Below are 23,911 nucleotides of genomic sequence, written 5' to 3' on the forward strand. Positions count from 1 at the left end.
TAACTGTACTGCTAGGCTAGGTCAGTATTGTGCTACACTCGGAACAAAGCTTTCCCTCCCATCTCTGATTCATCAGTGACCACACAGCATGCTATTTAGGAAAAGTCACCCATAGAAATGGCCACGTCTCACAAAAAGAGAAAAACTATCGAGTCACTGAAATGCTTCAAGTTGGCAACTGTCATGCACAACCCTGTGTGTCAGACTTCATGGGAAGAAGCACACCATTCACATTTCTGAACTCAAAAGTGAAGATGATCTATTTTGAACTTTCAAAACTACTGCTTTTAAACTTGTGATATATTTTGTGGTTCTATGAAAGAATCCATTAGAAAAATGGGTTCTGATGTTGAAAAGGTTTGAAAACCACTGACCTAAGGCTTACTAAAGGTCATAAATATCAGGTACTATTTGAGACCATTTATGTACTCTGAATTCCCAGAGGTTACCACGAAGGCTATTGAAAAACAAAGAAATTCCCAAAGAATCCTAACCAATATAACCATGACTTACTTGAAAAACTCAGGTGCCCTGGACATTCCGGGCAGCTGCCTAGACAAGCAGGGTATTTATGACAGCCTCTGGAGTCAGCCAGCCAGCAGCCACCTCACCAGAACTGTCATTAAGAGCAAGAAAAGGGCCAGAGGCAAGCAGGTGCTGGCCAGTGACGCTCTCCCCCAGCAAGCAGGGAGGCCTACCCCACAGGCACATCCCAGAGATGGAGATGACAGATACAAATGTCAGGAAAATAAAGAACAAGAAACAGACAACTTATGAAACTGGCCTCCATTTCATAAGGCCATATAGAAATTTTACATCAGAGAGAAAGTAAGGAACCATAGGAAGATTCAACTGCCACTCCAGAGATTCGGATCCCTGATGTTCAACTCCTCACTGTGTGACCACAGGCAAGGCCCTTCCCATTTGTGGGTCCCAGCTGCCCCAAGCAGAGCATGAGACTTTTAGACTCAGTGATGTTTCAAGTCCTCTCTCATTCTATTAATAGGCTATTTACACCAGCCTGAGATTCAGAGGAAGCTGAACTAAAAAGTAAGCTCAATGTGCTGCTGGTAATACTGCCTATCTGGCTGGGGCTTCTAACATGATTCTATGTTTGCTGTACTCAAACTGCAGTCCCTCAAAATTCCCTCCAAGGACCAGTTTGTGTTTCTCTATGCCTGTCTCCTGGAAGCTCTACCTACCTGAATCATGAAGTCATTTTCCTCCTGAACCTCACAGATGCAGCGGACCACTTCAAAATCATAGTGGTCGTCCCCATCGAGTTCCTCATCTGGGTTGGTGGTCACATCAATATCTTGACCATATTCCTCATCGCTCCAAAGAAAGCTCTCAGAAGAGGACTCACTCAGATTATCCTCCTCTGAGTGGAAAGGAAAAACAACAGTCACTATTTTAAATTATAGTTATAAAATTTTCAAAAACTTAGAATGTCGAGTGGAAGTGACGGTACAGCCCCACTCCTCTATGAACTTTCACAGAGCTGGGAAACAGGAACTCCAATCTGTCCCTTGGGCCTGTCATCTGGCAACAGCCCAAATGACGTATGCTGCCTGCTGATGAACCGAACTCCATTCCTCATTTTATTGAGAGTGAAGCCCAAAGTAAGTGGCAGCTCAAGGTCACAGAGCTCACTGGCAGAGAGGCTGCAACTCCCCATGAACTACACAGATCATCATCCTAATGACTCAAACATGTTCCTCAACCTCATCCCTTCCAGCCAGGATCTGGAAAGGATCTGGAATGTAGACTTACCGTCAAGTCTACATTCAGAGCCACCTTTAAAACTCTGTCGACAGTAGGAAATGAAGAAGGGGCAGATTCCAGGGATAATCAGAACTAGAATCACTAGATGTTGGTGCCTGATTAGTTATAATTACAGCTAACCTTTACTGATCACGTATTTTGTACCACTGTTGTAAGTACTTTCCATATACTTATTAACTCCTTCCAAACTCACAATCACCCTCTAAATTGCTGGAAAAGAAGCACCTTCAAGGTTGACTCAGATTTCCCCAAGCAACCAGATTAGATGCAGAGTCCATCAATAAAAAATGGAGCAATGAGAAGGGCAGGTATGCAAGAGGATGGGGTATAATGGATTTTGGGGGTTATAGATATAATGGCCTGGAGGTACCTAAGAGGCATTCAACTAAAACCAAAGTTGGAGAGAAGGAAAGTTCAGGAAAGGCACAGCTAATAGCCTTTGTTTTATATGATGTACTTCTTTCTTTTGAAAATATAACAGATTGTACTTGCAGAGGGCCTGGGGAGTAAGTCACAGTGTCAACATAAATCCAGCCTTCTCTGACTATAATGCTATACAAATGATCAAGTCAGCCGACAGTCTCCTTACCAGATACTTTCACTTTCCCTTTATGGTTTCCAGATTCCGAGCCATGGAGCTGTGGGCTCATATGGACCCCAGGCTTATGTGAGGACCCACACCTGGTGACAGCAAATGCCTTGGGTGGAGATGGTTCCTGAGAGGTATCACTGATCTCCTCACTGCAAGGGCATTCTGGAAGATAGGATCAAAAAGGAATCAGCACCCCCACATATCATCAGGGCATTCCAGAATCAGTCCCACCCAACCAACAGCCCCACTGTTCAAACAACTCCATGGCAGAGGAGCAAGTCACTACAAAGCGGTGTGGAGGGCAGATTTAGGGATTAAAACTTCTAGCTACCTCCAAGAACCTCAAAACCAAAAGCTTCCTCCTCAATATCACCCTTCTCCCCTTTTTTTCTGGTAAGATTGTTTTTCTAAGCCAAAAGATATATTAAGAATAAAACATGGCATCCCTTGGTCTCCCAAGGTTGGAACACTTATTTTCTTAACATCTTTGTAGGAGCTAGACACACACTCTTCAAGAAGTAAATCCTTTATTGAAAAGGTTCAGAGATACGTGTTTAAGAGTTGTGTGTAGGGGCACCTGGGTGGTGCAGTTAAGCATTCAACTCTCGGTTTCAGCTCAGGTTGTGATCTTAGGGTCATGAGATTGAGCCTCACGTTGGGCTCTGCACTCAGTGCGGAGTCTGCTTAAGAATCTCTGTCCCTGGGGCGCCTGGGTGGCTCAGTTGGTTAAGCGGCTGCCTTCGGCTCAGGTCATGATCCCAGGGTCCTGGGATCGAGTCCCGCATCGGGCTCCCTGCTCTGCGGGGTGCCTGCTTCTCCCTCTCCCTCTGCCTGCTTCTCTGCCTACTTGTGTACTCTCTATCTCTCTGTCAAATAAATAAATAAAATCTTTAAAAAAAAAAAAAAAAAAAAAAAGAATCTCTGTCCCTGGGGCGCCTGGGTGGCTCAGTCTTTAAGCGTCTGCCTTCAGCTCAGGTCATGGTCCCAGGGACCTGGGATCAAGCCCCGCATCGGGCTCCCTGCTCTGTGGAAAGCCTGCTTCTCCCTCTCCCACTCCCCCTGCTTGTGTTCCCTCTCTCGCTGTGTCTCTGTCAAATAAATAAATAAAATCTTAAAAAAAAAAAAAAAGAATCTCTGTCCCTGGGCACCTGGGTGGCTCAGTCATTAAGCACCTGCCTTCAGCTCAGGTCATGATCCTGGAGTCCTAGGATCGAGTCCCACATCGGGCTCCCTGCTCAGTGGGGAGTCTGCTTCTCCCTCTAACCCTCACCCCACTTATGCTCTCTCTCTCAAATAAATAAATAAAATATTTTAAAAAAAGAATCTCTGTCCCTCTCCCTCTGCCCCTCCCGCCCCCGCTCTTACTCTTTCAAATAAATAAATAAACCTTAAAAAAATAAAAAGAGTTGAGTATACAAGGGGTGCCTGCCTGGCTCAGTTGGTGGAGCATGCGACTATTGATCTTGGGGTCATAAGAGTCCCACATTGGGTGTAGAGATTACTTAAAAATAAAATCCTAAGGGGCGCCTGGGTGGCTCAGTTGTTAAGCGTCTGCCTTTGGCTCAGGTCATGATCCCATGGTCCTGGGATCGAGCCCCGCATCGGGCTCCCTGCTCAGCGGGAAGCCTGCTTCTCCCTCTCCTACTCCTACTGCTTCTGTTCCCTCTCTCGCTGTGTCTCTCTCTGTCAAATAAATAAATAAAATCTTTAAAAATAAATTAATTAAATAAATAAAATCTTAAAAAAAAAAAAGAGTTGTGTGTGCAAACAAATACAATCATTCACCTGCATATCCTCTCTTATTATAATGTTTCACATGCACTACCCTATGACAGGGCACACTGGCCAATGCAGAAAGAAAGAAGGTCTTCCTAAATGCCAATGTGGCCTTGTAACACCCAGGATGAATAGACTCCTCCCCTGCCAAGGTCCATGCCAGGCTGAGCCCACAAGCTCCCTTAAAGGCCTGCTGGCCCCTCCTCTCCTCAGTGCAAGTTCAGAGGCCAGGAGACAAAGCAACCCCTCCCCAACCCATGGTTGTGAAACACCCCAGGGGAAAATTACCAGGTTTGGTTTTCTTTTTCTTTTTCTTTTTTTTCTTTGGCTTCACTCTCACAAACTCTTTGAATTTCTTCTCTTTATTCTTTTCCTTATCTTTTGCAGCTGGAATTAAAAATAAGTGTAAGTCTTGACTTTCTAACATCTTGTTTCCATCACTAAGATGTTCATTCTCAAGTAAGTATGTCCAATGTGAAGAACTAAAATGGGCAAAGGAACAGAGTTCTGGATCTGGTTCTGCCTACGAGGTTACCTTCTATCCTCCTCAAGGTTCTGGAACCCCTTCTCCATCATCTAGCCTTTAGACCAACGGTGGGCAAACTCTGGCCCACTGCCTGTTACTTTGTTTTATTGAAACACACCATGCTCATTCGTTATATATTGATGATGGCTGCTTTCATGCTTCAACAGCAGAGTTGAGGAGTGAAGATGGAGACTTTATGGCCCTCAAAACTGAAAATATTTGTCTGGCCCTCTACAGAGTAAGTTTGCCAACCCTACTTAGATCACTCCTCACTGGCTACATACTACAATCACCGGGTGAGATTTTTAAAAAGTGAGTGCCCACGTCCCACCCATAGAGATGCTGATTTATGTGGCTTACGGTGTGACCTGCATGTCAAGATGTTGTTTCTTTTTTTTTATAATTGAAGTACAATTCACATAACATAAAATTACCCATTTAAAAATGAACAATACGCACCTTCCAAATACCACAACTTCATTCTCTGCTACTCTTCACAGCAAACTCAAGTCATCAACACTCCCTGTCCAAACTTCTCACTTCAGTTTTTCCTAATTCCATTCTAAAAATCTTCCCACCTACCACTCTGAGACTGTTTTCAGTTTTCAAAGTTAACAACAGTCTTACCATTGCAAAAATCCAGTTGTTTTGCTTATCAAATGTGTCCATAGCATTTCATATAATTGATCAAGCCTTACTCTGTAGATGTCAAGAAGGGTTTAAGCACACATATCCTAGGACCTAACCACTCTACTCCTAGATATTTACTCAAGAGAAGGGATACCGTGTCCACACAGAGACATGTACATGAACGTCCACTGAAGCTGTAACTGTAATCACACAAAGTAAAAAATGTCCAAATGTCCATCAGCAAGTCAATGAATCACTTGTGGTGTGTTCACACAATGGAATACTTTTCAGCAATAAAAGCATGAAGTATTAGTATGTGCAGCAACCTAAGTGAATCTCAAGATAAGTATGCTAAGTGAAAGGAGCCAGATAAAATCTAGTATCTGCATGATTCCATTTGTATAAAATTCTAGATGAAAAGTAGTCTATTTCAGCGCCCAAGGGGCACCTGGGCAGCTCAGTTGGTTGGGCGACTGGCTTCAGCTCAGGTCATAATCCCAGAGTCCTGGGATCGAGCCCCACATTGGGCTCCTTGCTCAGCGGGGAGCCTGTTTCTCCTTCTCCCTCTGCCTGCTATTCCACCTGCTTGTGCTCTCTCTGTCAAATAAATAAATAAAATCTTAAAAAAATAAATTAAAATTAAAATTAAAAAACAGTGCCCGATGAGAGGAAGGGAGGAGTAGAAAGGAGGAATTAAAAAGAGGCATAGGGAAAGTCTGGGAGGCAAAAGATGTGTTTACTATCTTGACTGGGTTGCTCTTCAAATTATACAATTTAAATACAGGGAGTTCACTGCACAATTAAGCTGCAAAAAAAAAAAAAAAGAAAAAAAATTCAGTGGTATGTAGTACACACCACGCCCTAATAGCCACATTTTAAAATGTAAAAAGAGGGGCACCTGGGTGGCTCAGTCGTTAAGCGTCTGCCTTCGGCTCAGGTCATGATCCCAGGGTCCTGGGATCGAGCCCCGCATCGGGCTCCCTGCTCCATGGGAAGCCTGCTTCTCCCTCTCCCACTCCCCCTGCTTGTGTTCCCTCTCTCGCTGCGTCTGTCAAATAAATAAAATCTTTAAAAAAATAAATAAATAAATAAAAATAATAATAAAATGTAAAAAGAGGGGCACCTGGGTGGCTCAGTCGGTTAAGCATCTGCCTTCGGCTCAGGTCATGATCCCAGGGACCTGGGATCAAGTCCCACATGGAGCTCTATGCTCAGCAGGGAGTCTTCTCCTCCCTCTCATTCTACCTCTGTGCTCTCCCTCTCTCTTAAATAAATAAATAAATAAAATCTTTAAAAAATAAACATTATAAAAATAAAAATAAAATAAAATGTGGCTATTAGAAAAAGTTACACGTGGCTTGCATTATATTTCTAATGAATAATGCATCACATATGACTAAGAAACTCCCACTATATCTTCACAACGTGGCTGAGGACTGATCTCTCACAGGGTCAGAGATCACCTTAGTTAACATGGCCTGCCCCACTGTTCTGAAACCTGATTTCACACTTTCTTGGGAACACTGTCACATGTCCTAGGAGTTCCATATACCATTTAATAACTATGTATTTTGGGGCACCTGGGTGGCTCAGTTGGTTAAGCATCCAACTCTTGGTTTTGGCTCAGGTCAAGATCTCTTGGGTTGTGGGACTGAGTCCTATGTCGGGCTCCTCACTAAGCGGGGAGTTTGCGTGAAAGATTCTCTTCTTCTGCCCCTCCCCACCTTCTCTTAAAATAAATAAATAAATCGTTAAAAAAAAATACCTATGTATTTTAATGGAGAAGTTATAAGCCAAAAATATATAGTGATGTTATAATTTCAGGTAAAAAGAAGCTGAAGAGCTTGTAGAATTTACCAAAAACTCATTAAAAAGTCTTCTGTAGATACCTGGCTGGCTCAGTCAGTAGACCATGCAACTCTTGATCTTGGGGTCGTGAGTTCAAGCCCCACACTGGGCACAGAGTTTACTTAAAAAAAAGGGGGGGGGCTTCTGAAATTCCCCCAGAAACATGTAATTTTTCAATCTGTAAGTTTTAGAAAAAAATCTCCAAAACAGTTCTTTGTAATAAGACGTGAACTTGAGATTTTGTGGTAACCCTTACTACTACCATTATCGTTTCTATGCAAAATAAACAGTGCTGTTAGAAAATATCTTCAGTTACAATTAAGATGAAATTGAACTCAAATTTGGAAACAGCAAAAGAATCCCACACATGTTTTAGTTCTTTTGTTCTTTTGCCCTGCTAGCAGGGATGGAGTAGGCTTGGGGGATAGAATGACTGCACCCATGTTGTTCTCAGCTCAAGTTCACTGCTGGCTTCTGAAGGAGTTCCCTTTCCTTGACTGTCCCCACTCATACTAGGATTACAGGGCCTTCAAAAGCTAAGTGACTTCTCAAGGTAACTTGAACAGCAGGAGGCCAAGGTAAGAATAACAGTTAGGTATTTCTATTTCTTCCAGGAGGGCCACAGCCCCATGATGCAACTCCTAAGGATCACTTGTCATTTTCAATCTTTGAGATTCAATTGGACCAGACCAACCTAATGCCTTCTTTTGTGTGAGAAATGCAAGCAGTGTGACCTCAGCAACAGAGTCCTCTATAATATAGATACAACACAGAACCAAAATACTTACTTGGGGAACTGGCAGAGACCCGCTTCCTGGTCAGGCTCTCCTGGTTGGCCTTGTCCGAAACTGACGAGCCCCTCGTTTGGACATGCCTCTTTCCTGGGCTTTCCTCTGGCTCTGGTGACTTCTCCATCCCATGGAAATACTTCATGTGATAGTGTAACAGTTTGGCCTTGCGGAAAAATTTTAAACAATCCACAACCTTGCACCTGAACTTGTGATCTAGGTCGACAGCTGGTGCTTTACATGTCACAAAATCATCTGCTTTCTTAAAAGTATTTGTTACTGAAAAAGAAAACAAACAAAAACAAAGATCCCTTGTGCTTATCCTAGTTATTATAACATATGCATTAATACATGGCAACAGAAAGTGAAAGAGCAGAATGCATATGTAGCTGGAGACACCAGACAGCCATTACCTCCCCAGATTACTGTTTGGAGAGAATGGATACAACTTCAGGATAAATAATACAGACTCAACCATGATTCATCTTCTGAAAGAAAAGATCAACATGTTTTTTGTTTGTTTGTTAAGCAGCCATACAAGTTCTCAAGGTTGTAGACTGTGGGGAAAGAATAGGGGAAAATCCTTAAAAACAAACCAAAAAAATCAGGGACCCAACCCAGCACTTATTACTCATGAGTTGGACCAGATTCAAACTTACTACCATCCTGATACTTGTGTGTGTGGACAGAACTAGGGAATATTCTGGTGGGATCTCTATGAAACCAAAGGGATCTCACAATGGTTTCTGCACAAAGAGAATGTAACTGTTACAAAGGTTTTTGAGATTTTGCTATCGTGTACTTTGTTTGAACAAAGGGACTCAGAGACAGAAAAAAAAAAAGACAACCAAATAAATGGATCTTGAAGGCATGAGGAGAATTTGGGAGTCAATGATCAAATTTAAAAGGACAAAAAATGTTTGAAATGCCCCCTCCCCCAAAAAAACCAAATAAACAGAAGGCAATAGTCTATCGTGTATCAATGACAAAAAATAGAGCTGTCAACAAGGAATTCATGTGTGTTGGAAACAGCTTATTGAAGACTCACTTCACAATGCTCTCACCCCAATGAGAGCAATCACCTTAAACTCAAATTCTCCTACCCTATTTGATTAGGTTACCCAAGAATATCCTGAGTAGACCCTCCTTGAGTGAATCACATTTTTCCTTAATGCAGCGATATAATTTCCATTAGAAGCAGAAAGCATACTGAACCATTGGTAAATATTAGGATTACATTTTCAAATACTATTCCACAATCAGAAGAAATAAAAAAATATTTAAAGTCAATCTAAATCATATTCTATATTTCAAAATCAGCACTAGGGTATGATAACAAAGCTGCTACACTCGATGATGTGACGGATGCCATCATATGGGCAATTTAAACAAGTGAAAAATTATACATATATATACACATCCCAAAGCAGAATGCTTTAAAATCACTTTATATAACAGATAAAGAAAGAGCTTCAAATTAGTAAGATGCAGTTAAGAGAAGAAAAGTAACATGAAATGAAATGGAATATATAGACAAATGGTTGTGCTGGAAAAGCATGCCACACACAGTCTGAGTAGATCCCAGGTCTCACACAGGTGTGTATTTCCCAATGGGAGTTTATCTGGATCATATGTCACTGATGGCACCAGCCAGCTAAGTGACATCATCTACTCTGGGATACTACTGTCTTTTGTCAACGAGGGAGCAGTTACTAGGAGACAAAAGGCAGAAAATATAAAAATTAAATCCTCAAGGGAGCCTGGTTCAAAAGCTAAGGTTAATGGAATTACCCTTTGGGTAGAAAGTAAATCACTAGGACCAAGTTACGCCTGTTTTAGAAAACAGTATGGAAATCAGTATTTCCAAGCAGTTACTGGTGTTATCACTTAAATGCTATGTGCTCTTCCTCATGTTTAACAGATTTTTGTTTGGAGGAATCAAGGCAAAACATAGAACTCTCCCCTGGGCTCCAAGGCTCAAAATCTCAAGAGTCACCCTTTGCTTTTGCCTCTCCCAAAATTACTACTATACGTTGATGTATGCAGAGAAAAACGGTCCATAGAATTTGAATTTGCTTTTAAGAACAATAACTCTAAGGAATGTTTTCTTTACTTTTGGGAGGAAAATAGGGGAAAATATAAAATGTCTCCTAAAAATCCCTGCCTCCTGGTATTCACATCCATGTGTAATCCCCTCCCCTTGAGTGTAGGCAGGACCTATAACTTGCCTCTATTGGAATGAGCAAAGGTGACAGTATGCCACCTTTCTTGAAAAAAACTTTTGTGATGATATTTGTAATATTTAACATCTACCTTACTAGCAGGTATTCTCCTTTGAAGACTTGATGAAAACATGCTATGTTGTGAGCTACTCTATGGAGAAGCCCAAGGGACAAGTAACTGAGAGTCTGACAACATGCAAGAAACTGAATGTTGCCAACAACCATGTGAGCCTGGAAGCAAATCCTTCCCCAGCAGAGTTTTCAGATAAGAACACAGCCCTGGTCAACTCCTTGACTGCAGTCTTGCAGAGGACCCAGTTAAGCTCCGCCTGGATTCCTCGTGCCCAGAAACTACGAGAAAATAAATGTGTTGTCTTAAGCCACTATGTTTGTGGTAATATTGTTACATAGCAGTAGATCATATAAAGCAGGATCAGAACCCTCTCGTTTTCTTTATACTTGGGTAATATTTTTATACTTTCCCTTTTATGATAAATATACATTATCTTTATACTAAAAAAAGTTTTTAAACTATGTTTTCTGAAATGTGGTTTAGAAATAATATCCTATTTAACCCTTTTTTAAATACCCATTACCAGAACCTCAAACCTCACAGTTAGAGGATTATGATGGTGATATTTAGTCTCATTGACCATACCCTGACATTCTAAGCCCATGTCAATCTAAGTACCACCCTGCTTTCCAAACTCATCTCCCATTAACCCATAATGAGGCCTCAGCAGCTACCTAGCTGACTGCTGGCCCAAACAACTGCTTCATGCTCTCATAGCTCATACCTCCACTCAGGCTTTGCCCTCTCCCTGCCATTCCTCCATGGCTTGGCCAAATGTCCACTTCTATCCAAACTCAGCCCACTCCACATGCAGGAAGTTGCCCAGATGGCCGTGGCTCTCAGGGACCACATGCCATCAACTCCTGGCACAAATGACTACCTGATGCACCTCATCTTTAGCACTTCAGATCTACTCCTGGATTCTGTTATTTGCTACTTCTCCAGCCAGAGGATAAGGGCCACGTCTCATTGTCTTATGTATGTACCCTCAGCACCATCCCCTAATACAGCTGGTATTCTTGTCAGCAGTGACGCCGTGTGATCCCAGTAGTTTAACACTTTTTTGACATGTATTTCCAATACTATAATGGGTAAAACATTTTTCAGGTCTGTGAAGAAATAACTTTATCAACTCTGAAGCAACAGAGGCAATCAAAGAGAAACATGAATGGATTTAAATATTCATAGCAAGTCTAGTCAAATGCATCGAATAAAAAAAATGTCCTTAAGTAGAGCAACAGTTAAATAAATTATGGGAAGTCTGCATTATGTCATTCTAATCCGCTATTTAAAAGAATGAAGTAGCTCTGTACTTACTGATATGGATAATCTCAAGATATACTAAGTGAAACAGAAAGTTGCCCAGTCCATACCATAGTATATGACCCCATGTATGGTTATAGGTGGGGGAAAAAAAGATATTATAAAAATACATAGAAAGGGGGATGCCTGGCTGGTTCGGTCAGAGGAGCATGCAACTCTTGATTTTAGGGTTGTGAGTTTGAGCCCCACACTGGGTGCAGAGATTACTTAAAATAAGTAAATAAATTTTTTTAGATGCAGAGAAAAGAAACCAGAAAGATAGAAAATCAAGATGTTGATAGTGGGTTATCTCTAGAGAGGAGCCTGGGCTAGAAATGCAGGCAGTAAGAGGAACTTCCACATTTCCTATGTATACCCCAGGAGCAACAAGCATACCTAGCACCCAGATCTTGGTTTAAATACAGTTTTTCACTTAAAATAAATCAGGACTTCTTGGAGAAATCCAAGGGTTTCTAAATCCTTGCTGAAAGGATGGGTAAGTACAAGATGAGCTTGAACATCTTAAGCCAGAAAGTAAAGAAGTGTTCACATTAAAAAAAAAAAAAAAAAAGGCACGGTGGGGCGGGGGCTGGCTGGTTCAGTTGGTGGAGCACGTAATTTTTGATCTCAGGGTTTTGAGTTTGAGCCCCAAGTTGGGTGTAGGGATTACTTAAAAATAAAATCTTTAGGGGCACCTTGGTGGTTCAGTGGGTTAAGCATCTGCCTTCGGCTCGGGTCACGATCCCAGGGTGCTTGGATCAAGCCCTATGTCGGGCTCCCTGCTCAGTAGGGAGTTTGCTTCTACCTTTCCCTCTGCCCACTCCCAGCTTTTGCGCATGCTGTCTCTCTCTTAAATGAATAAATAGTATCTTTTTAAAAATTAAATAAATCTTTTTAAGTAAATAAAATCTTTAAAATGTATATATAAAGAAGTTATCACAGAATGAAGAAGATACAGGAACCAGTCTGAAAGGCTCCCACTGGCCAAATCTAGGACAATGTGGGTATTTAAATAAATAACCATAGACACACCGGGCGCCTGTGTGGCTCAGTCGGTTAAGCGTCCAACTCTTGATTTTGGCTCAGTCACGATCTCAGTGTCATGAGATAGAGACCCGCATAGGGCCCCATGCTCAGCAGGGTGTCTATTTGAGATTCTCTCTCTCCCTCTGCCCTTCCCCCTGCTCATGCTCTATCTCTCAAATAATCTTTAAAAAAGAAAAAAATGACAGACACAGATTGTAACCCATAGAACAAAGAATCCATGAATCCATGTGGATACAAAGAAAGAAAGAAAGAAGGGAAACCTCTTCCTTATAATAGAATACAAATTAATAAAATATAAAAGAAATTATTAAAGTTAGAAATCACTATGTGGCAGTCATCAGAGTAAACAATGTTTCAGACAAAAAATACCAACAGATGCTAAAAGAGTAGGTGAATGTTTCATGGAGAAACAAAATATTTACATAGCCTCAAAGTATCCTCTCACAAGAAATTTATTAATTATAAAGAGAAAAATAATAGCTTGACAGTAAAACAGATACTACCTTCGCCAAGTGATCAAAGTTAACATCACCGATAAATGGGACAGATATCATGTGCCTCCTGATAGAATGCACTTAAAAAGAACATGTTGCCTATACGGTATTTCTACTAAAAGTTGATAACCTAAATCTAATCATGAAGATACATCAGGAAACACCAAACTGAGGGACATCATATCCTTCAGAAATATCAAGGTCATGAAAGACAAAGAAAGACCTTAGAATTATTTCAGATGAAAGGAGACTAAAGAAACAATGAAATCCAATGTGTCATCCTGGATTGGATCCTGACCAGGAAAAAATGTTTTTCCTACTTTTGCTATAATGGACATTATTAGAACAACTAAGGAAGTCTGAATAAGGTCCTGATTTTGATAATCATATTGTAGTAATGTAAGAGAATGTCCTTGTTTTTAGGAAATATGCACTGAAATATTTATGGGTAAAGTTCTGCAACTTATGCCAAACAATTCAAAAATAATACTTTCTAAAAAAGGGAATATGGATGCCTGGGTGGCTCAGTCGGTTAAGCGTCTGCCTTCGGCTCAGGTCCCAGGAGCCTGGGATCTTGTCCAGTGTCGGGCTCCTTGCTCGGCGGGGAAACTGCATCTCCCTCTGACCCTCCCCCTGCTCGTGCTCGCTCACTCTCTCTCGCTTTGACAAATTAAATAAATAAAATCTTTAAAAATTAATTTTAAAAAGGGAATAACTGGGGTACCTGGCTGGCTCAGTCAGTAGAGCATGCAACTCTGAATCTCACGGTTGTGAGTTCAAGTCCCACATTGGGTGTAGAGATTACTTTGGAAAAAAAAATGATGGGGCGCCTGTGGCTCAGTAGGTTAAGCGTCTGCCTTCAGCTCAGGTCATGTTCCCCGGGTCCTGGGATCAAGCCCTGCTCAGCGGGGAGCCTGCTTCTCCCTCTGCCTGCCGCTCCCCCTGCTTGTGCACTCTCTCTCTCTGACAAATAAATCTTAAAAAAAAAAAAGAAAGAAAATATCTTTTAAAAAAAAGTGGGGGGGCACTTGGGTGGCTCAGTCGGTTAAGCATCCATCTCAATCTTAGCTCAGGTCTTGTTCTCAGGGTTTTGAGTTCGAGCTTTGCCCAGCGTGGAGCCTACTTTTAAAAAAAATAATTAAAAAAAAAAAAAAGAATAATAAAGCAAACATGGCAAACTGCAAACTAGTGTGAGAATCTGGTTGAAGATATATAGGAATTCTTTGTACTACTTTTCCAACTATTTATAAGTCTGAAATTACTTCAGTCTTAAAACTTATTAAAAATATATGCAGAGGGGTGCTTGGCTGGCTTTGAAAGCAGACCATGTGACTCTTGATCTTGGGAGTTGTAAGTTTAAGCCCTACATTGGGGGTAGAGTTTATTTAATAAAAAAAAAAATTAATATATGCAGAAAAAAAATATATGCAAGAAAACTACTTTGAGGCCACAGAACAGTTAAGTGGGAAGAAAACAACCCTGCCAAGGCTTTCCCCTAGATGCAAACCTCTGCACTCAGTCCTCAAAAAAAAAATCACTGAGCATTTATTCCACAAGATGGCAGAGCTGCCCCAAATGCCGGAGCCATGTTTGGAGGGGCTATCACCTCTCTTTTGCTCTTGACTAGACATGCACTGGCTTCCCTGGCTCCTCCTCCTGCGGTTCAAGAGCTTCCTTCACACAGACTTCCTGGATCGGGACTCCATCCCAGGTTAGAAATTCCAAGACTGGTACCAGCTCAGGACAGGAATTACTAAACAGTGACTAATGCGACAGCATCCTGGCCTCCAGGGACCCTGCTGGATGTTTCTGATGATCATACCGCCCTCCTTCCTGCTTACTTACATAATACATTCCTGGTGAATGAATCCTCAACAAAACAATCTCTCTCCCAGCCATCTTTCTAGATCATCCTGTACTCACCACTAAGCCCATGTTCCAAAAGAAACACCACAGAAACATCATTCCATTTCCAGATCAACCCGTCTTCCTCCCTCAAATTAAAGAATTCCAAAGGCACCACCCTGTCTGGAGTACTGACATCACTTGTACCACACACTCCTCTTCAAACCTGGCCACCCTACTAAGCCTCTTACTCAGAGTATATACACTGCTTTAACAAGTGCCCTCAAGAGCTGTGGGAATTCTGTTTCACATACTGTGCAACTTCCCTAGACAGGGACTGTGTTCATGTCTCAATTTATATAGCACCCAGCATCTCATCAGATGGCTTTAGGCACTCAGTTGGAAGATGGGAGTCAGAGACCCTGTATCACCAGCCAGTAGGAACTGTGCAACTATGGCTGAGTCCTTCTTGCCAAATATTAGGCTCTTTGCCTATAAAACAGAATAGTGAAAAATTAGAAATAACTTAAGATTTTTCAGCAGGGGACAGTAAATAAATTATAGAATACCCATACAATAAATTATATGTAATTGTGAAAGGAGGTATGTACTAACACAGAAAAATACATAAATGAAAATTGTAAGCCACTGAATAATGTAAGAATATGATTCCATTACTATGTTTTTTTAAGTTATACCTGTATATAAATGTTTGTATATGTACCATAACCATGTCTGGAAGGATGGAAGGCCATACACCAAACTGTACCATGGCTCCTTCAAGAGTCAGAATGCTATCTATATAAGGGAGGACATTTCACTTTTTATTTTCTTTTACTTGGTTTTAATTATTCCAGGCATGCATTGGTTTTGAAATTTATGAGGGGAAAAAATTCAGCAAAATGACTCGATAAAGTAATTTTTTTAAGATTTTATTTTTAAGGAATTTCTACACCCAACATGGGGCTCGAACTTACAACCCTGAGACCAAGAATCGCATGCTCTACCAACTGAGCCAGCCAGGTGCCGCTACAAAACAGTTTTTTAAATAGAGGTCCCAGCTGACTTAATTCAGAGTTAAAAAATTCATCAAGAACTAATACTCATTGGGGCGCCTGTCTGGCTCAGTCGCTTGGATGGCCAACCGTTGATTTTGGCTCGGGTCATGATCTTAGGGTCCACCCCGCGATGGGCTCCAAGCTCAGCAGGAAGTCTACTTCAGAATTCTCTCTCTCCCTCTGCTCCTCCCCCACCCACTTGTCTCTAAAATAAATAAATAAATAAATCTTAAAAAAAAAAAAACTAATACTCATAAAGAATTAGTATGCCTTAGTGTTCAAATTGTAAGAAATCGTATTTTACTTTAAAAATCAAACCTTAAGAAAAACCTTTCATTGCTGTTTCCTTATTACTCAAAAATGATGATACTAAGTCCACAGTCTGGGACAACATCAAGTTCCTGCTATGTTATGTTTTTCCATGAAAAAAACTAATGAGTAACTGAAGTAATTTAACTTTAAACATCTTAGAAAACATACTGAACTACCTTTTCACATTAATTTTCAAAGCATTCTTTATTTGGTCATACATGTTGATTTTTTATATCCCCATATCCAACAGGAATCTTAGAAAAAAGAATCACTGCATCAAAAAATAGGACTTACATGAAATTTTTTTTTGAAGAGTTGCCAACACTATGGCAGATCTAGAAATATTTAAGCTGGGTAATCAATCAATAATGCAATTCCCCATTTATCAACTGGAGGTGTCCAAGACTATCCATTCTTATAAGTACATGCCTCCTGAGGTCAAAGAGATCAGTTATTCAACTTTCTGTGTTTTCCTAATCTTTTCCAGCTTTCCTTTCTCCCCCTCAAAGTTTTGGTAAATAAGAAGTGCTCAAGTAATTGACTTGAATTACTTGAAGTAATTGAATGAATGACCCAGTTAATTAAATATCACCCACTACTTAACTGATGAAACAAGTCTTCCAATGGATCTATTTGCTCTGGTCAGGTATAAAAGGTATTCAATAAATGTGCCAAATGAAAGCCCACAGGTAAGAGCACACCCGCTGTGTCTACAAGATAGCAAGCAGGCCATGTGGCTGGAGTAGAGTCAAGCAGCAAAGAGAGTGAGGAGAGGTAATAGGTAGCCAGAAGAAGCAGGGCCACTGCAGGCCAGTGTAAGGACCTGTGGCATGCATGAACAAATACCAACAGTTCCAGGCAGTGGGAGACATGAATGTTGGTTTTATTATTCTTGTATTTTTCTGGATTTCTTTTCAAATTTATCAACATAAAAAAGCAAGTTACCAAAAAGAGTATACTGAATGAAGACAAGATCACTTCCATAAATAAGGTAAAAGGTACCAACAAAATCTTTGGTGAACTTTGAATAAGGTCCTGATTTTGATAATTATATTATGGTAATATAATGTAAGAAATATACAACAAAGTATTTAGGAGTAGAAGTCCACAATTTATTTTCAAACAATTCAGAAAAAATACTTTAAAATACCTTAAGGCCAAAGAATAATAGCTAAGTAGGAGGAAAGCAACCTTACCAACCGAGAGATCCAGGTGAACACTTCAGGGCTATCCCCATCTGAGAACCAAGCATTGTCAGTAATCCCCATCAACTCTTCAAAGCAGCTGACCTCAGTTTGGCAGCAATGTACCTACTCAACCTTAACCCAGTTCAGAAAGCCTGCAATTAAGTCAGAAAGCACACCTAACAGTCTCCGAAGACTCTATGATTATGCTGTTGATGTTGCTCCATCTCCAAATGCCTAATTGCTACTCATCCTTCAAGGCCCTGTGAAAGTACCACCTTCTTCCACCCCTGCCCCCAAACCACCAACCTAAATATCACCTCTCTCCCAGAATCAGATCCAAATAGCATTTAATGAACACTAAAACCAAGAGTGCCCCATTCATCACTGTATACTTAACAGTCAGCAGAGCTCCTGGGCATATAGTAAGGGCTCAATAAGTGAGTCCTGAGTTCAACTTTCATGCGGCAAGCACACATTATTACTGTCAGTATTCTCTCCCATGGTTTTAAGTATTTATTACTTTTATATTACAGGCAACTGCAGTCTTATCAGTTCCCCTAGACAGAAAGACCTAGAGCATTGACCAGATGTCTCATTCATTTCTCTAACCCTAGAGCAATGAATTCTCAAGCAATTCTCCACCAGTACATGCCTGATGGCAAACCATAGACACTTATAACTTCCCAAACTACAATGGCTATAACCCTATGACTCTTCTACTCAAGAAAACAGAGAACACAAGTACATGAAAGCTAAACTACTGTAGGTATTACACTAAAATGGACCTGATTAATTTTAAAATAAATCATTTGCAAAAACTATTATAGGCATTACTCTAAAACATACCTGGTTAATTTACAAGTAAGTCATTTGTAAACATTCAGTATTTTAGTGACAAATAATTTCCTATTCATTTTATAACTGACAACATATCAAGACTCTGTGGGTTAGAATCACTGATCTAAACCACGCAGCAAAATGTCCCATTTCTAAAGGGTACACAGTTTAAAAAAAAAAACAAAAAGCAAAAAACTGAATAAGCCTGTACTTCTATTAGGTCTTCTCTCTTATTTATTCTGTGGTTCATGTAGAATATTCACAAATGAGAGAGCTTAGAATAGTCTGACACTTAGATGGCACTACACATTTGTTGACTACAACGAATGAATGGACTACAGCGCATTTTCTAAAAGCTGTGAATGACCTGTAACCTGTGAATGACCAAATAGGTTGGGCCCAGATTTAGAGAATAATCTGAGCTCTCTGAACTTCTAAGGACATCTACACTAATAATTTTATTTTACAACATAAACAAATGGCCTGCCCAAGTAGAAGAATTTCAACAGTATTCTCCTCTGGCTTCTAAGTAATCAAAGCAAATAGCCCAGAGCACTAATTCTTCCTAGTTCAAACTCAAGGTAATCTGACCTCTACCATTGCTATAACCTCTTAGAAAAATGGGCAAGTACTTAGTTAGTTGCAGTGGTTTCAAAATTATTCCCCAGAAGATCCTCTGTGTAACTTGAAGAAGCAAAAGAAGACATAAAATCTTACAGAAATTGTATGTGTGTCTTTTGGAAAGAACTTAAACCCCCCCCCAAATGTGTAAACTTTAAAACAGGCACTGGAGGGGGCGCCTGGGTGGCTCAGTTGGCTAAGCATCTGCCTTTGGCTCAGGTCATGATCTCAGGGTCCTGAGGTCAAGCCCCACGTGAGACTCCCTGCTCAGGGGGAGTCTGCTTCTCTCCCCCACTCCTTGCTCATGCTCTCTCTCTCTCAAATGAATAAATTTTAAAATCTTAAAATAGGGGTGCCTGGGTGGCTCAGTCGGTTAAGCGTCTGCCTTCGGCTCAGGTCACGATCTCAGGGTCCTGGGATCGAGCCCCGAGTTGGGCTCCCTGCTCCTCAGGGAGCCTGCTTCTCCCTCTCCCTCTGCCTGCTGCACTCCGTGCTTGCGCGTGCGCGCTCTGTCAAATAAATGAATAAATCTTTTTTAAAAATAATAAAATAAAATAATAAATAAATAAATAAGTAAATAAAACAGGCACTGGATTTAGCCTCTAGCCTAGTCTCCTCACTCCTCTTATCTGCACAGCATATTTCTTGGTGATGTAGGAACAATTCATTCCCAATTTCAAGCGATGTCTAACATAACACCACCCTCAAGACAATATAATTTAAGAGCTTAGTCTTCTAAATTATAAGGAACATGGCTGTCATCTAGAGCTCTCCACACCAAAACAGACAACCAGGTTCTGAGATTAAATTTCCACCTCATTTGAACATCAAGTCCATTTCTCCCACATGACAGAAAAGTAGGTTGGGAGGAGAGGAGTGCTACCCCTGACAGAAGGCTCAGCAAGAAAAGGGAAATCATTTACACCCAAGAAAAGGCCACAAGGCTAAGGCACAACACTCTAGACCCAGTGGGACAAAAGACCAACCTAAAGGCACCATGGAGGAGCCAGGAGTGAATATTTGAATACTTTTAGTTTACTATTTTCAAAATGCTGCTCTGCTATACCACTTATGTTAACCACATAGCATGTGGTCAAGGACACTCCCCCACCCGCCCGCCAAACAGGCATCTGGGCAGCTCAGTTATGCATCCAACTCTTGATCTTGGGGTCATGAGTTCAAGCCCCACATTGGGCTCCACATTGAACGTGAGACCTACTTAAGAAAAAGGGGTGGGGGAGGCACCCAACTAGTCAGTCAGTTAAGTGTCTGACTCTTGATCTCAGCTCAGGTCTTGATCTCATGGTCATGAGTTCAAGCCCCACGTTGGGCTCCATTCTGGGCATGGAGCCTACATTAAAAAAAATAATAATAAAGGGCGCCTGGGTGGCTCAGTTGGATAAGCGTCTGCCTTCGGCTCAGGTCACAATCCCAGGGTCCTGGAATCAAACCCCACATCAGACTCTCTGCTCAGTGGGGAGCCTGCTTCTCCCTCTGCTTGTGCTCTATGTCAGATAAATAAACAAACTCTTTAAAAATAAATAAATAAATAAAAGTATGCAATTCTGATGACATATACTCATTATGGTGTCAGTCTTATAAATGGTCCTGTTAAAAACAAAACCATTTAGGGGCACCTGGGTGGCTCAGTGGTTGGGCGACTGCCTTCGGCTCAGGTCATGATCCAGGATCCTGGGATCAAGCCCCGTATCGGGCTCCCTGCTCAGCAGGAAGCCTTCTTCTCCCTCTCCCACTCCCCCTGCTTGTGTTCGCTCTCTCGCTATGTCTCTCTGTCAAATAAATAAATAAAATCTTTAAAAAAAAATTTAAATGTCTTTCACCTTTTTAACAAAGTCAAATTTTCTATTTATAATTTAAAGTACCCCGAATATTTGGAATCTGCCCTTCAAGAAGAAAAGTAAAGACTTTCAAATCGTATATTCATTGTTAAATATATAAATTCGACTTAAAATTAGTACAACACAAAGGAGAATATAAATGTACAGATTTCGTGACAGCTAAAATTAAATAAAGTCACAAGTATGTAGTGTCAAAATACAGAATCATCAAATATTCAATTGACTACCTTCTCGTCAATGAAGTAACATAATAGGAAACGTGTTACACCTTTGCTTATGTGGTTCCCTCTGCTGGAATACCCAGACCCCATCTATCACTCATGGGACAGTACTATTCATCCATCAAGATTCAGCTTAAAAACTGTTGAACACAGGGCGCCTGGGTGGCTTAGTCGTTAAGCGTCTGCCTTCGGCTCAGGTCGTGATCCTGGGGTCCTGGGATCGAGCCCCACGTCGGGCTCCCTGCTCTGCGGGAAGTCTGCTTCTCCCTCTCCCTCTCCCCCTGCTTGTGTTCCCTCTCTCGCTGTGTCTCTGTCAAATAAATAAATACAATCTTTAAAAAAAAAAAAAACTGTTGAACACTACATCTGAAATTAATGATGTACTATGTATTGGCTAATTGAATTTAAATTAAAAAAAGAAAAGATTTAGCTTAAATGTCACGCATGTCTCCTAAGTTAGGATGGTCTTCAGGTAGCCATTAAGTCTTACTGATCTTGTATCAACAATACTACTTATTTTAGCACAGTGCCTGGTACTTAGCAGGTTCAGAAGGTATTTCAACTGAGTAAAAAAATATGTGCAATCGAAGCTTGTTAGCAAAATCTCATTTAACCTTTACTATTTCCCCAAGATTCTCACTAAAAGAAAGTCTCAGCATATTCTTCTCCAGGGAACAATGGGCAACCCACAAATCTCCTCAAGCTTCATTCTTCCTCCGGGCTCATACGTACATAAGTTTTATTTTGAGAATAACAGAGCCCATACTCTCCACACACTGGAAAGGGAGAAGGTTACAGATGACCCATATTTACCAAAGGAACACTTCCCAGGTCTAGAACCATGTCATCAATAGGATCTCATGAGATTTGATTCTACAGCTCATTTCTGGCTAAATTTTCCAAGAGGCTATGTCTTCCCCTCGTTATGTCTGCCGTAGTCCAGAAGAAGGCTACCCTGCAAGCCCTTAGGCCATCACAAACATCTAGGAAATGCCAAAATTTACCTACACTTAATTCCTTTCTCCCTTATTCTACTCTTTTCAATTCATGATAAGTCAAACACTACAAAATAAAGAAATTTTTAAAGATGAATGTGGATCAAGAACTTTGGGGTATGAGCTATCAGTGGAAAACACTGGCTTTCATGAAAAATTTTAAAGGGTGGCTTATACAATAATTAATGTGATTTTTTAAATATGGTAAAATACATATGTAATAATATTGATTATATGCATATTATGATCATAACTCTATTTTCTAAATACTGAAGGAAATTAATTAATTTCAGTGTTATAAATTACAATAAATAAAAGTAAAAGACAAGTGGAAAGACCAAGAGAAAATAAAGTACAATTTATATAAAAGACAAAGGATCAATATCCATAATGTACAAAGAAAACCTTATTGTGCAAATCAATAATAAGAACAACCCAATAGGAAGTGAGCAAAGAAAATTCACAGAAAAATAGATAAAAATATTCAATAAACACATAAAAAATGTTCAATCTCATTTAAAAAAACCACAGAACTTAAAAAATGAAGTCTTGTTTCCAATGTTAACACAAATTTGAGAAAATTTAAAAGATGAATAATATCCATAGATGGCAAGAATGTAAGGGAAAATATACTCTACCATACTCTTAGTCAAAATATTAAGTGGAATGGTCTTTTTGGAGGGTAATTTGTAGATGCAATTTAAAATGTGCATTCCCTTAAATCCAGCAATACTCAAAGAAAGTTATCCCAAAGGGCTATTCACCAAGTGGTCAAAAATATATATTCAAGGAATACCACTGCATCATTGTTTGAAACACTGATTGCTCAGAAACCCTCTAAATGTCCATCAAAAGGGAAATGGTTAAATATGTGATGGAACATTCTTACAAGACCCTAATATTCAATCATTAAAAAGAATGAAACAAGGGGCGCCTGGGTGGCTCAGCTGGTTAAACCACTGCCTTCGGCTCAGGTCATGATCCCAGGGTCCTGGGATCGAGTCCTGCATCGGGCTCCTTCCTTAGCAGGGAGCCTGGTTCTCCCTCTCCCTCTGCCTGCTGCTCCCCCTGCTTGTGCTCTCTCTGTGTCAAATATATAAATAAAATCTTAAAAAAAAAAAAGAAACAAGTGTACTGACAAAGATAGATCTCCAGAAGACTACAAAAGCAAGAGAACAATAAGGCTAGAATTAAACCAATTACATTTAAATCTTAATTGCTTCCCTACCTATGGTAAACATATAGAAAAGGATCTGGAAAAATAACAAACAATAAGAGGTTTACCCAAGGGAAAAGGAGCAAGATAGAAGACACTTCTCACTTTAACTCCTAAAGCCTCTATATAGACATTTTTATGATCAGTATTTTTATAGTACTTTTTAAAAAGGAAAATAAAAAATACACATACACACAAAAAAAGTGGCTTAGATGTTCTTCACTGTAAAAGGCAAAGATCAAGATTTATTCATGGTCAGCACCATCCTGGACTCTGAACATTTACCACAAATATAACATTATCGAAATGTTACATCCAAGTAGCTATTAATGCAACAAGCTATCACTACTTAAAAGAAAAAATCCCTCAGTGTAGTCATGAATGTGTACAACTTCCTAGGCTGCCTATTACCATAACATTTTCTCTTTCAGTCATGTTAGAAAAGCTCATAGTCGAACATCCCTTTTGCATACAACCATTATAAACTACAAAAAAATATTAAAAAACAAATATGAAAAGGCACTAAAGAGTAACAAAAAGCCCGCAGAAACAAGAGTTGGATAATTGGAATAAGAGAACAGCACTAAATAAGTTTCCCATATTTTAAGGCTTTTCACCTAAAGGCAGGCTCCAGTCAGTAACACCAGGTAGCTAAAACTCAAGTAAGAAACTTAAGT

At 40.3% G+C, this 23,911-nt stretch overlaps 1 protein-coding gene across 2 annotated transcripts in view; it reads right to left on the reverse strand.

Annotated features, from left to right (window-relative positions):
* The window catches only part of PHF20 (PHD finger protein 20), a 132,120-nt gene that overhangs the window by 24,126 nt on the left and 84,083 nt on the right, over positions 1 to 23,911 (reverse strand). For both annotated transcript variants that reach the window (XM_032420193.1, XM_032420194.1), the window contains 4 exons: positions 7,946 to 8,224; positions 4,442 to 4,540; positions 2,375 to 2,539; positions 1,203 to 1,381 (listed from right to left, as the gene is read on the reverse strand). In XM_032420193.1, the coding sequence (XP_032276084.1) occupies positions 1,203 to 1,381; positions 2,375 to 2,539; positions 4,442 to 4,540; positions 7,946 to 8,224 (722 nt within the window). The remainder of the gene's footprint in view (positions 1 to 1,202; positions 1,382 to 2,374; positions 2,540 to 4,441; positions 4,541 to 7,945; positions 8,225 to 23,911) is intronic.

This window comes from Phoca vitulina, unplaced genomic scaffold, assembly GCF_004348235.1.
Source record: "Phoca vitulina isolate PV1807 unplaced genomic scaffold, GSC_HSeal_1.0 scaffold22, whole genome shotgun sequence".
In the NCBI taxonomy this organism is placed as follows: domain Eukaryota; kingdom Metazoa; phylum Chordata; class Mammalia; order Carnivora; family Phocidae; genus Phoca; species Phoca vitulina.